The following is a 12,783-nucleotide window of genomic DNA, read 5'->3' as shown; positions in this document are numbered from 1 at the left end:
TAGCTGTCGAGTCATGATCGTGTGATTATGGTTTTCAAAGCCCCCTCTTCCGGTAGATTAGGATAGATCGACAGGCGCGTTGCATGGGGATCGAGGTTCTTGTAATCGGCCTGAAAGTTCCAATGTGAGCAAAACGAAGAGATACATAACTTGCCCTACAGATCCATGAACAATGAAGAGTGGATTATGTCTTGTAATAGATAACACGAGCGGTAGGGGCCATCTGTCCGTGATCCAGGCACAGAGAATTCAGATTAAGGACGCTTTCTTTTAGCTTGTCGCTTCGGACTATCCAGCCCTTGCATACCACTCACTCATCAACACCACAGTTGCCCTCGTCGATAAGGGCCGATGACACCACGTAACTCTGTTGTGACAGTGGGAAGATCTCCTGCCCAACGCTGGGTGGACGGATGGCTGATTCAACTGCAATGTGCAATGCCGAAACTGGTCGCGAAGGCAGCATAGTGGTGTGTAAGAACGCAGGATAATCTCCGCTGTCAGCACCTTTGGTGCTCGAACTGACACGAGGTGCGAAGGAAAATCTTGAGAGCTGTGCCGCACACAAGAAACTATATGAGCAGTCCACGCCCTTGGACTAGTTCCTTTGTTTTCGCGGCTGGTTGCTGGTTGCTGGTTGCTGGTTGCTGTCCACCAGCTTGTTGGTACTTACTGACATACTCCGTAAATAGTAACATACTGACAGTACTCAGTACTCCGTACAGCCCCAGGAGCCGGCCGAACGGCGAACCAGGACTCGAGTAACAGGGGAGATCCTGCTCTTGGGTCGCGGCAGAAGATATAAGGAGCGGATCTCCTAGAAACAATCCAATACTTAGTGTGGGGCCTGAGCCTGGTAGTAGACGTTGCCTATTGGTGGCATCGTGTTTTCGCCCAAATCAGGAATAGTGAGGTCTTAGGGGGCCGTCTCTGGGCGCTCAGGTAAACCAATGCCGACGGTACTGAAGCTTGGTCGTGGTATTCGAGATCTTCCCAGGCTCCATGCTATGCTGCGCTAAGTGCTGAAATAACAGCAATGGCAGCTATGGTAGGCCCACTTGCAGACAGGTCGCGTAACAAGTCGTCTCAGCTAGTGCATGATGTTGATGAGTTGGTTTATCTCCGTTCAAGCCAGACATAGGGATGTCTTGAGGGTATATGAGACCAGAGGCACCGGGCCTGTCGCAGCAGCCTCTTTTGTCCCTTCGTCTCCCTCATCCCTTTGACGTTATATGGCAACCCTCTTCTCTCCTGTCACTCGCTTCGGTACCTTGCTCTGACCCATTCTTGAATACCAATACCACCGCCATTAGTCAGCGCCACAGGCTTCCATTTCCGAAGACAAACAAACCTCGAGAACCCGCCACCGACAAGCCTCACAAACTGTGCCTGACCCCGAGTCTTCGAAATCTCCAGCTTGTGGATCCTTGGTCAGAATGGGCATTCCCGACCAGGTGGTAGTCCTCTTATGTATTATCGGAGCTGGTGCTTCCGTCTGCGTTGGCTTTGCTTTCAACAGGCTATGGGGCCTGCATAACAATGCGGGTGACGGCTTCAAAGAGAGATCATCGTCGCAGGAACAATATATGAGAGAGGTGCGCCAAAGAACCCAAATAGAAGCGTTTGGAGAGGCAAGAGAGCAACGATACAGGCCTCACGATGGTTGAAGACTTCTCCCAAGAGCCAAGAGTTGAGCTTCCGCTCAGCCATCGATCGGCTGCAGGAAACAAAACGCACCATTTCAGGCTGTACAGACGCAGACGGTCAGCACTCGGAGCCCAGAGCAAATCGCCGAGCAACAGCTGCGACTGAGATATCCGGACATGGAAGACTATGGGCCCAGGCGACGGGGACGATGGCAACGATAGACGTCTAGATTGGGGAAGTCGGGCGCTGGAGGGTCGGGCGATTGGCTGTGTTGTATGGATATATGTTTAGCGAACGAGGTCCCGACCAAAAATGTAACCAGGGCCTGTACGCCGTACGGAGTACTCCCTATATGCCATGGCTGCAATACAGAACATCCGAGGTGTCAGAGCCAACGAGTAACGCCTGTTTGATGCCCGAGAAAGGGGCTTGAACGATGTCCATGCTGGCGGAGGTGCTTTGGAGCAGCAAGCAAGTGCCAGTAGAACGGAGATCGAGTGTCAGCGAAGGTCCACATGCTAAAAGACGAGAGAATCCTGCTGCAAAGTTGGACCTTCTGGTAGATATCCGTATATCTTGTCGGGCGGCAACCTCTCAGACATTGAGACACAGCAAGTTGTAATTAAGGAATAGACGACGGGATCTCCGGGCTGAACCTCTGTACCCTCTGTACGGTAGAGTAGAACCCGCCCTGCCCCTAGTCTTCTCTTTTCTGTCAGACAAGCTGCATATAGTGGCGGACCGGAGTTAGCGAGTCAACTCAGCAGTGCGGAGGGTCAGCGTCTGACACTAGCTTTTTCGAGACGATCCGGCCCGACGGCCGATTAGATAAGATCCAAACGCAGAAAAAAGTTCCATTACCATTGCATCAAGTTGCAGGTGAACTTTTCCATTAGACGTCTCTACATCTACCACCCTCTATCCTCTACGGAGGACGATGGACTAACAGTGACAGCGACAATGGTCAAACGGAAACTCGGCGCCCTTGAAAAAGTGGACGCAGATCTCGCAAATCTACAGAACAAAATTAAACGCGATCCGACTTCCTACCAGACCGACTTCCTGTACCAGCATGTGCAATATGAGAACCAACGGCAGATCTTCCTGCAAGCGCCAACGTCGGCCTCGGACAGCGGCGTCATATCGTTTCGCGAGTTGATCGAATTCGTGGCCCACGTGTCGGACTGCTATAAAGAACAGACGAAAGAGTTCCCGCGGCAGCTCATAGAAATTCTGTCCGCGCACCATGCCACGCTTGAACCGGAGCTGCGAGAGAAGATTGTGGGCAGTCTGGTGCTGCTGAGGAGGAAGGATCTCATCGACTCCCATACCCTACACCAATCTCTGTTCCCCATCCTGATCTCGACGCCGAGCAAGTCTCTCCGCGCCCTGCTTTTTCAGAAGATCCTCAGCGACTTGCGGACTGCGAACTCCAAAACTATCAACCACAGATTGAACCGGACGGTACAGACGACGCTGCACAACCTGGTCACGGATGATCGGTCCTCGCCGAAAGCCCTATGGGCGGTTAAGATCACCCGCGACATGTGGAAACGACAGATCTGGACAGACGCGAAGGCCGTTGAGATCATGAAAGAGGCGGCCTTGAGTGACAATGAGAAATGTATCGTCGGCGGTGTCCGCTTCTTCCTCGGTGGCGACAAGGAGCGAGAAGAGCTGGAAGACGAAAGTTCCGATGAAGAGACGGTCGACCTGGCCAAGCTCCGGCATCAGGTAGGAGTTAACAAGAAGAGCAAGAAGGCTGGGCGAAAACTCGAGAATGCCGCTGCCACCATCCGGCGGAAGGAGAAGAAAAAGGGCCAACCGCATCCGCTGAACTTCTCGGCGCTACATCTCCTGCATGACCCGCAAGGGTTTGCGGAGACGCTGTTCTCAAAACATCTTCAAAACACCAAATCCAAGTTGAACCTAGAGCAGAAACTGCTTGTGTTGCAGCTGGTGTCGAGGCTGATCGGGCTACACAAGCTGACCGTGATCAGCTTCTACTCCTACTTCTTGAAGTACTTGACGCCTCGACAACCGTCGGTGACGTCCTTTCTGGCCTCACTGGCACAGGCAACGCACAACTTGGTGCCCCCGGATGATTTGGAGCCCCTAATCCAGAAGATAGCCAATGAATTCGTCTCGGAAGCAGCAGCCGGGGAGGTGGCTGCAGCTGGGCTAAATGCCATCCGGGAGATCTGTGTGCGGCAGCCGTTGGCGATGAACGACACATTACTTCAAGACCTCGTCATGTACAGAAAAAGCAAGGACAAAGGGGTCATCATGGCTGCCAGAGGCCTGTTGGGTCTATATAGACAGGTCGGAGCGGAAATGCTGAAGAAGCGTGACCGCGGCCGAGACGCCGCGCTCGGTTTACGTTCGGGCGAGCAGAAACAGCAAAGATTCGGCGAAGAGGCCGTGGGCGAAATTGAGGGGCTCGATCTGCTGGAGAAATGGAAAGAGGAAGAGAAGCAGAAAAGAAGACTGGAAAAGGGACTCCCACTGGACGCTTCTGACGAGGACGATGATGAGGAAGACTGGAATGCTTGGGACATTGAGGAAGACGACAGCGATGATTCTGGCGGTTGGATCAACGTGGAAAGCGACGATGAAATCAACATTAGCGATAGCGAGGATGACAAACCATCCACAAAGAAGGTCCGGTTTGACGCACAAGCATCGGCGGGTGACAAGGAGAATGGAACAACGAAAGAAGGAAACGAGCAAGTCGACGCCGATTCAAATACGGCACCATCGCAGCCGAAAACGACTTTGGCGACCACGCGAATTCTGACACCGGCGGACCTGGCCAAACTGCAGGAACTCCGCACGACGGCGTCGGTGTCGTCGCTGCTGAAAACTCACAAGTCTCACCACACGGCGCGAACAGCACAGACCAATTCCCAACGCCACATGGATGATCCGCTGACCGCCGCGGAGATTGAAGGGTTGGCATCTCTCTCGCACGGCAAGGCGACTCGCGCCCAGAAGCAGGCATTGCTGCAAGAACACAAGGACGACCGGGAAGACCACAAGTCCAAGGCGGCTAGGAAGAAGGAACGTAAGGAAAGCGAAGGCAAGAGTACCACGAACAAGGAGAAGGCGCGCAAGAAGAATTTCCTCATGACGCTGAGCAAAGCAAAGTCCAAGGGCAAGAGGAGTTTGGTGGAGCATCGCAATATCCTGCGGGCGCATGCGGAGAGAGCGAAGAGAGGAGGTAAGAGAGGAAATAGAGGGTGAGATGGACCTCTTTCGACCATTACGAAGGTGGAGCCGTCCAGCTATCTCCAGTCTATCATGAAGGCTTGGTTTGGAGAACTTCTGAATTCCGAGGCGGCCGAAGGACTTGTGAAATTCGCGCCCTTGAAGCGATTCGTCCGCGCGTACAGTATGCCTTGGTAGACCCGACTGTTTCTCAGTATGAATAGCACTCATCCGCCCCGACCTTCATCTATTGCGATCTTGAGACCGACAGCTCTGTCCGTTTCCCTGTTGATTCACTTCTTCTTCCCATCACCCAGGTTTTCCTGCACTGCTCCGCCAACGGCACCCTCAGGGTTGAAGTGCTTGCCGATGCTTCCCTGGCTCGAGAATGGGCCGCCCACAGCCTCTCCGACCTGGCCGATGTTGCCTTCAGCTATATGAGTTATTTGGGTCAGCATGAACTGTATCGTACTTTCAACTTATTTGAGTTCGCCCGGGAAACAGGATCGGGGAGTAGGCGGTGAGTACTCACCCTTAAACTGCTTTCCAATAGCTCCATCCTTGTCAAACAAGTTCGGTTTGTCTCCCTGCATCTGCTCGGCCGCAGCCTGTGCACTCCCGCCAACACTGCCTTCAGGCTTGAAATGCTTGCCAACCGCGCCATCCTTGTCGAACGGTCCGCCAACCTGCTGAGCCGTGCCGCCAACAGAGCCCTTTTCAGTGAACTGGGCGCCGACGGAACCCTTGCTCGCGTCAAGAGACGAGGAGTCCTTGTTTGAAGCCATCCCTGTGGGAAGGAACTCAGTTAGAACCAGGTATCAAACCAACGTTACACCTGACTGGATTGTGATTGATTGTAGTGGAGGCTTACTTGTGGCGTTGATAGAGAATGCTCTCGTGCTTCTAAGGCCAGTCAATTGGGCAAGACCGATGATGGAGGTTTGGGGGACTCGCGGAGGCATGGTTGAGATCTGGATATCACAGTGATCGACGTTTGCAATATACCTGGTAGTATGCAGAATGGGTGGGCAAGAAGAACTTCAAGTGCAGTGCGCCAAATTGGCTTCACAGCGAATCCTATGTCATCTAGACGTCAGAGGCTCACTTGGCGAGCAAGTCAATTTGTGATTACAAGGGTGAATTGCTCCCGTGCGACACTTCGCTCGCTCGATGGAAGTGACGCCCGCCCTCTCGGAGGGAAGTCATGACGATGTCAATTGGACAAGAAAGGGACGCGCTGTGAACTCTCGTGTCTTGTCCCTGGCTGATTGAGAACACATTGATTTCTCTAACGCAGTATTGTGCATGTCTTGCGTATGGTATATCCATCGCTTCGAAGACTGCGAGAACAAGTCTCAAAGTCAGCGATACTTCTAACCGTGCCTGCATCATCCAAGTACTACCACTCGCAACCTACTGCCAGTGGTCCACTGATTACTGAGGTATGACGTATGGAGCACGGAGTGCCTACGGAGAAGTACATACTCGGTACGTACCTGTCTACTCCGTACAGATGTACCTTATCATTGCACGATTTCTACGGAGTGTGAGTGATGATGGCGGTCGTTGACCTCAAGTTGCCTTGCCCGACTCACTGGGACCATCCCATCAGCTGCACACTGCGAACATGATACGCTGTCATGCTTGCGCTGTATATAGCCAGGTCCTGGTTAGCCAATGATTTCTCGCAAGATAAGGAACTCAATCGCCTGTAAAACCTGTTGTGAGAATAAGGGAGTTGGCTCCTAGTGAGCTGTGAGCTGAGCTGCTTGTAGCCAGCTGATGCAGTATGCATAAGTATAGCAAATTGAGAGAGGTACCAACTTGATAATCGGATACCTACTTTGTTTTGTGGATGGTGGACAGACACGTTGCGGCTTCAGTCAGCATGGTTGATAGCCACTGGGATGTGTCTGCACAGCTGCTATGTGAGGGAACCTAATAGCAGCCAACATCCTGCTCGTTTGCTGCTTTAGTTGCCGACTCCAGTGTGTAGTACCCGTATGTATGTCTTGCGATTTGAAGCAAAGCCTTGCGCGTCAAGGGCTGTAACGCGTGTGTGAGATATTTCGTGTTAAATTCGTGTCTGGTGGGTTGGAACTGGCTAGTAGGGAGATGAAGGACGGCTTCGCCAATAATGAGCATTCTCGAACAAATGGCGTGCCTGCCAGCCCCGGACTTTTGTAGAGGCCTGATGCAGGGAAGGCCGAAAACCGCCCCCAATCCGCAGGCTACTGCGCCCATAAGGCCGCTTGGGATAATTAGGGTGATTGGGCGGGCAAGTGTAACACCACTAGCGGCGGATGCAAGTGGCGCTATAAATATCCACAGACGGGATGCCAGACATTAATTTAGGGGGCTGGGAATCCTAAGGACCTCCTAAGCCACTTTTTACAGGCTGGATCCCCGCTTTGCGGCTCATTACATACATAACATCCAGGCACAAGCTGGGGCCCGGGATGCAATTTCAGGCATGCAAGCGAGGGAAAATAGTAGCACGGCCAAGGTGCCCACCCAGGCTTTCGCTGCTTGGACCAGCCATTCATCGACCCTCGCTTCGCCCGCTCTAGCAGATTCAGCCCCCCCAACTCCTCCAGGGGCTAAAAGGATAACCATCGATAAGTTTGATCGGATCGTGGTGGATTGGCCAGACTGAAGGGAATCGTAAGACATGCTGGGTGTCGTAGTCAGGTCGTAGTTCCTAGTGTAAGCTGGGCGCCGTGATCGTGGGTGACTAGGTACGGGCGAGGACGAGCCATGGCACCATCCACCAGTTCTTGAATTATCTACCAGTGCGCACTTTAGCTTACGGCTCCAATGCCGGAGTCGCGCAGCTTGTCTCATCTCAACCTCTTTTTCTTGTTTGCTCCCTGCGCATCCTTCTCGATCAGATCTTCTCTCCCATCCTTCCTCCTTCCTCCTCTCTCTCTTAACAACTCACTTCATCTCAATTGCTTTAATATATACCAACCGGCCATCTTGCTATTCGCTTAGCAGGATCACACCCTTCACCACACGCTCTCTCTTCACGTTGCCGCCTCGACGACTTTGTCTGGCAACCCAATCCTGCACAAGCTTGTCGACTCCTGCCCTAACCTTTGAGCTCGGACAACATCAACACTCGTTCACTCAACCCTCGTCGCCTCTCGTTTGCGACCTCCACTCGTCGATTTCAACCTTGTCACTCTTTCCGTGTAATCATCACCTCCACCATGGGCCTACCTCAAGAGTCGTCCGGCGCTGCGCCCTCCATTGACTCCGAATCTCATCTCTCCAAGCGTCGTCGCTTCACACCAAACTCCCTCCCTATTATTCCTGTCTCCAATAATACGGATATTGAGCATCATACCTTCGACTCACCCTTGCTATTGCAGCTGTGTGAACAAGCCCCTGATCAAGCAGAAATTGAGGCTGGTCTTCTCCAGGTCGGCATGCGCGTCAGGAAGGCTGTTGCTGAAGGATACAAGACTCAGGTGAAGAAATTCACCCCTCGTCCATTCTTCAATGTCGACAGACTCTCTCCTGAAACCCAGGCGGCCCTTTGCGGAGGAAACTCGGGCGCAACCAATGAATTGTCTCCATATGCTGCCTCACAAATTCAGCCTCTGAGCACGGCTACCTTTTGTGGCATTAATCTGGCATTCATGTCTCATTACAGCGAGGATATGTCCAACGACTTGGGGAGCTCTTTCGTCTCGGAACAATCTCTTTGGTCTTATTGTACCAGCCACAAGCGTGGTTATGAAGTTGACTCGGATAGCGAGGAAAGCCAGGACTGGCAGCCTCAGACACCCAGCTTGGTCGCGGATGCTGGGGTGACCATGCCCGTGGATTTTTTTGCCATCGATATGGATACTATGAGCTCGGTTAACTCCATGACCCAGATTGACAACCGTACCGGACAACAACTCAATGGTCGAAGAATGGCAATGCCCAAGAGTCGAAGCCGGTTTGTTCAACCAGCTGCACCGCAGATGCCACCAGCTTCTCCATTCAACCCATTCGCCCACGTGGCCGATCATCAATCAGAGCCTCACCTTGGTCATAAGCGAATGATCAGCTGTGGTATGGAAGCCATGGATTTTGGTGAAGCTCCATTTTTGCAACGACGAGAGGATGTGGAAATGGACTGCTCCTGAAAAGGCTGCAACCCAAGTTTAGACGATTGAGATTCATGTTTTGCATTGTGTTATATTTTCCACCTCGGAAACGAGAACCGACAAGGCTCGTAGGAGGGCAGCCCCACGGTATCGCGCAACTACTTGAGAAGGTTGAGATGCGTGATTCGAGGGGAAGAAAGGAGAGGAAATGAGCTTAAGTGAACCTAGTTGGGTGAGACATCTCAACCTAGGCCCGGAGATTTGGCATTGTAGGATATTGCAACAGTCAGGATCGGCATTGGAAATGTTTATTGGCATTGTATAGAAGACATCCGAGGACTGTTGGGCTAGAAGACTGTGAGGGAAGCCTCGACGTCATGGAATAGTCGACCGGATCTTTTGCAGGAGTTGGCGTACACAGCTGCAAGTTGATCTTGAGAGATCGAATCGATTTCGCAAGATATATCAAGAAAGAGTAAAAGACCAAGAAGAACGCAGAATCTAGCAAAAGATACGAGCCACTTCGTTCACCGCCAGTCTGATAAATTATTTCCATCGGAGGGTTCGGCACGTGATTGATGTCTGCCAAGCCTCTGGTTGCAGATTTCCTCATTGGGATGTAAACAAAGCTTCGGGAGCAATTGGCATTCTGGGTGTGATTCAAGGTTGGATCGACGCTCGCGCAGTACGAGTTACCCTGCAGGACAGTAAATACACTTTTCGAAACATGACAGGTCTACAGCTCTACTGAGGTCTTGCCTTTTGCGTTGAATGATACCAGAGTATGGATTCACCGATAATTGCAGAGGACAATCACGCGGGAAACAACAACCACGAGACAGCCGCAGTCAGCCCCAATCCGTTGAAATGTCCTCCAACATCCCAACATCAGCTGTCGCTGGAGATGAACTACCCGCCTGTACCTTTGAATCAGCTTTCGCCGGAGCGGCTGAATCAACCGCGCATGGCTCAATCTCCGTCCTTGCACAGTTATCTCGGTGAAAACGATCGGCCACGCACCCGCGATTCCATGACATCGGATGTCCAATCCAAGGTTGCATTTCTGAATACTTTAGCAGGGTATGCCAGTGTGCAGTCATCACCGACAAGAACAGGCAGGGGCGTCGGTAGGCCTGGGTTGAGCGGAAGGGCAAACTCCGCTACAGACGGTATTAATAACAATACTGCTCTGCAACAGGCAGTCATGGGATATGAAGAGGCGCAAGCCAGTCTGGCCACACTGACAGCGGAGTTGGAACGAGCAAAGGAAGAAATGGCAGCGCGAAAGAAGAGGGAAAGAATACTGTCGCAGCGTGTGGAGGATCTGCTCGGGGAGTTGCAGGCAGAAAAGGAGAAAAGGGCTCGGGATCAGGAGTCGTACTCGAAGGAAATCAAACGGTGTCGCAAGGAAGCTTACCGAGCAGAACTAGCTGTTGTTGAATCGAGACAAGATCTACAGGAAGTCAGGGCCGAACTTAAACGGTGCCAGGCGGAAGTGCAGCATGAGAAGGCGGAGAAGGAGAAGAGTCGCCAGGAGAGTTTTGAAAGAGCCTATGCCCTTGCCGGGACCGTCGGGGAGATGGAACAGCTTAAGGATCTCTTGAAGGTTGTCGAGAGGGAGAGGGATGCTGCGCTGTTCGAAGCCAAAGCAAATGCAGTGGACAAACCCGCCGTGCTGGGCAATCCCGGGGCAACAGAATCAGAAGTTGTGCAAAGGGACGAAATGCGGTCGTGGTCTGTGGCACAGGAGACTGAGATCGAAGATCTGGGAATCTTAGAGGGTGGTAGACGCTTTCGCCCGTTTGCACCCACCTTTCCAACCTTTGAATCGATCATGTTCGAACTGGACCTTTACGATAAAAAGATCAGCGGGCAGGCCCTGACGCCGGAAGAAGAGATTCAATATCTCAAACAAGAACTAAAAAGCGCACGGAGACAGCATGCAGAAGATGCAGACTTGATTCACTTCATGCATATTCAATGTCAGTTTAAGGCATGCCCATGTCGACTGGCAGAGGCAAATGGAGAACGTTTTATCCATGACCATGAATATGAAGCGAGGATGCAGCAGAAGAGATCATCAAAGAAGCGGAAAATTTCAAAGGAACCGTCGAGCACATCACCGACATTACCAGGGCCTACCAAGGAAGAGACTGAGCAGTTGGCAACCCATGAAGATGCGTATGGCCAGGATACGCCCAAAGCAAAGCCTGAGGAGCGAGATTTTGTCAAGCTACCTCCTGCCCCGACCCCTGAATTTCTGTCTAGAGCTACAGAAGAGCCATTACTGCTCGAAGAAGCCAGTGAGATTCCTCTTCCTATACCTCAGCCTGAAGAATTGGATGCGAATGACGATACACCTGAGCTCACGGCTCAATTGGAAGAAATCACGCAAGTTCTGGTGGAACCTGGAACAACGTCGAAGCCATTCTCCTTTTCGGCATCCACAACAAGCAATCCCGCGCATAGAGCTACAGCTCCACCTGTTAGACACATGGACAGGTCATCAGTAAATTCGGAACGGGACCTGTTTGATCTCTCCCCGCCAAAGCAACCACCTCCACGACGCCCCTCAACTGCTATGGGCATATTGACAGTTGACTCGCCAATTCGTTTAGTTCCAGACTCACCACGCTCTGTCCGAGCTTCCCGTCGCAGGACGAATCGCTCGACAACGCCAGTGTATGATGGTGATGGTGATCAGAATCTAACTCGATCAACGACCACGACCACGACCACGACAATAGCCCTGAAAGATGGTTCTTCTCGACCTGGGCTGCACCGACGAGCACAGTCTCGACCGAATCTGACAAGCCAATCACCATTGGCGTCATCAGTCATGTCTCACATTGATGATCGGGCCGAGTTTACCAAGGAAACATCGGCTTCTCCGGCACCTAATACACTGTTTCCTGTGACACCATTGCACAAGCATTCAAGATCAATGCACACTTTAACACATCACCACCTGCCACAGTCACAAAGTCGGCCTGAGAGTCAGACTCGAAACTGGAGTCCGCCGCAGACCATAGCGACCACAACGACGACGACGAGAGTTCCGTTGAGAGGATTCGAGGATGCAGATGAGACATTCAGCCCCGATCGCGATCACCCTCAACACAGTAGTAGATACAGACACGGTCAGGAGCATGCCCACACCGAGGTATTGAATGTGGACATGGACAGGAACACGATGACCAGGAATTCCCAGGTCCACGAAACGGACTTGACAAACGTGATGCGCCCGCTGCAGACCTCTTCCACTTCTATCCTTGGTAATATCCCCGGCACACCTATCTCCCGAGAAGCAGCTCTAGCCCAGATCCGGGCGCGAAGAGATCGGGCACGAAGCATCAACTTGAAGAAATCTACGGATGGCAGTGGCAATATGGTCAAAGGTGCAGCCAACAGTCCGACGAAGCCGAAGCCAGTGAACGGTGGTCTAGCTCTGGGTGGCTTGTTTGCGAGAGACAAGGAGAATGCGTACGGGAAAAGAGAAATCAGCCAGGCGAGCGCACCGGGACGGTTTGCTTATTGAAGCGTGGTCACCTTAAAGCAATGTTTGAGTTCTTGGATATGATATCTTTTGAAGCAAGTATTGACGCATTGGACCAGAAGATCCTTGACGCGGGAATTAGTAGTCTTGCAAAGGCCGTGGATGAAGATAGATCTTGAGTCTGTGTAGTGTTGTGGTTGTGTACAGCCTGAGTGGAAGGAAGACAGCAATTAATTACTCTACTACTACTACTACTACTACTACTACTACTACTACTACTACTACTACTACTACTACTACTACTACTACTACTACTACTACTACTACTACTAC

At 52.0% G+C, this 12,783-nt stretch overlaps 4 protein-coding genes across 4 annotated transcripts; 3 read left to right on the top strand and 1 right to left on the bottom strand.

The window, feature by feature from the left end:
* Positions 1–2,607: 2,607 nt before the first annotated feature.
* Positions 2,608–4,890, top strand: A1O3_07102 (uncharacterized protein; the record flags this gene model as incomplete). The annotated part of the gene is made up of 1 exon (XM_007737216.1): positions 2,608–4,890. One exon carries the CDS (start codon positions 2,608–2,610, stop codon positions 4,888–4,890), a length of 2,283 nt encoding a protein of 760 aa, XP_007735406.1.
* Positions 4,891–5,147: 257 nt separating this feature from the next.
* On the bottom strand, positions 5,148–5,639 carry A1O3_07101 (uncharacterized protein; the record flags this gene model as incomplete). The annotated part of the gene is made up of 2 exons (XM_007737215.1): positions 5,148–5,287; positions 5,387–5,639. 2 exons carry the CDS (start codon positions 5,637–5,639, stop codon positions 5,148–5,150), a joined length of 393 nt encoding a protein of 130 aa, XP_007735405.1.
* A 2,427-nt stretch (positions 5,640–8,066) lies between these two features.
* On the top strand, positions 8,067–8,993 carry A1O3_07100 (uncharacterized protein; the record flags this gene model as incomplete). Its single annotated transcript, XM_007737214.1, has 1 exon — positions 8,067–8,993. The coding sequence occupies one exon, from the start codon at positions 8,067–8,069 to the stop codon at positions 8,991–8,993; it is 927 nt and encodes a 308-aa protein (XP_007735404.1).
* A 745-nt stretch (positions 8,994–9,738) lies between these two features.
* On the top strand, positions 9,739–12,492 carry A1O3_07099 (uncharacterized protein; the record flags this gene model as incomplete). The annotated part of the gene is made up of 1 exon (XM_007737213.1): positions 9,739–12,492. One exon carries the CDS (start codon positions 9,739–9,741, stop codon positions 12,490–12,492), a length of 2,754 nt encoding a protein of 917 aa, XP_007735403.1.
* Positions 12,493–12,783: the final 291 nt, after the last annotated feature.

Source organism: Capronia epimyces (assembly GCF_000585565.1).
Source record: "Capronia epimyces CBS 606.96 chromosome Unknown aczIQ-supercont1.6, whole genome shotgun sequence".
In the NCBI taxonomy this organism is placed as follows: domain Eukaryota; kingdom Fungi; phylum Ascomycota; class Eurotiomycetes; order Chaetothyriales; family Herpotrichiellaceae; genus Capronia; species Capronia epimyces.
Note: the sequence above shows the minus strand (reverse complement) of the source record. Positions and strands in the feature narration are given on the sequence as shown.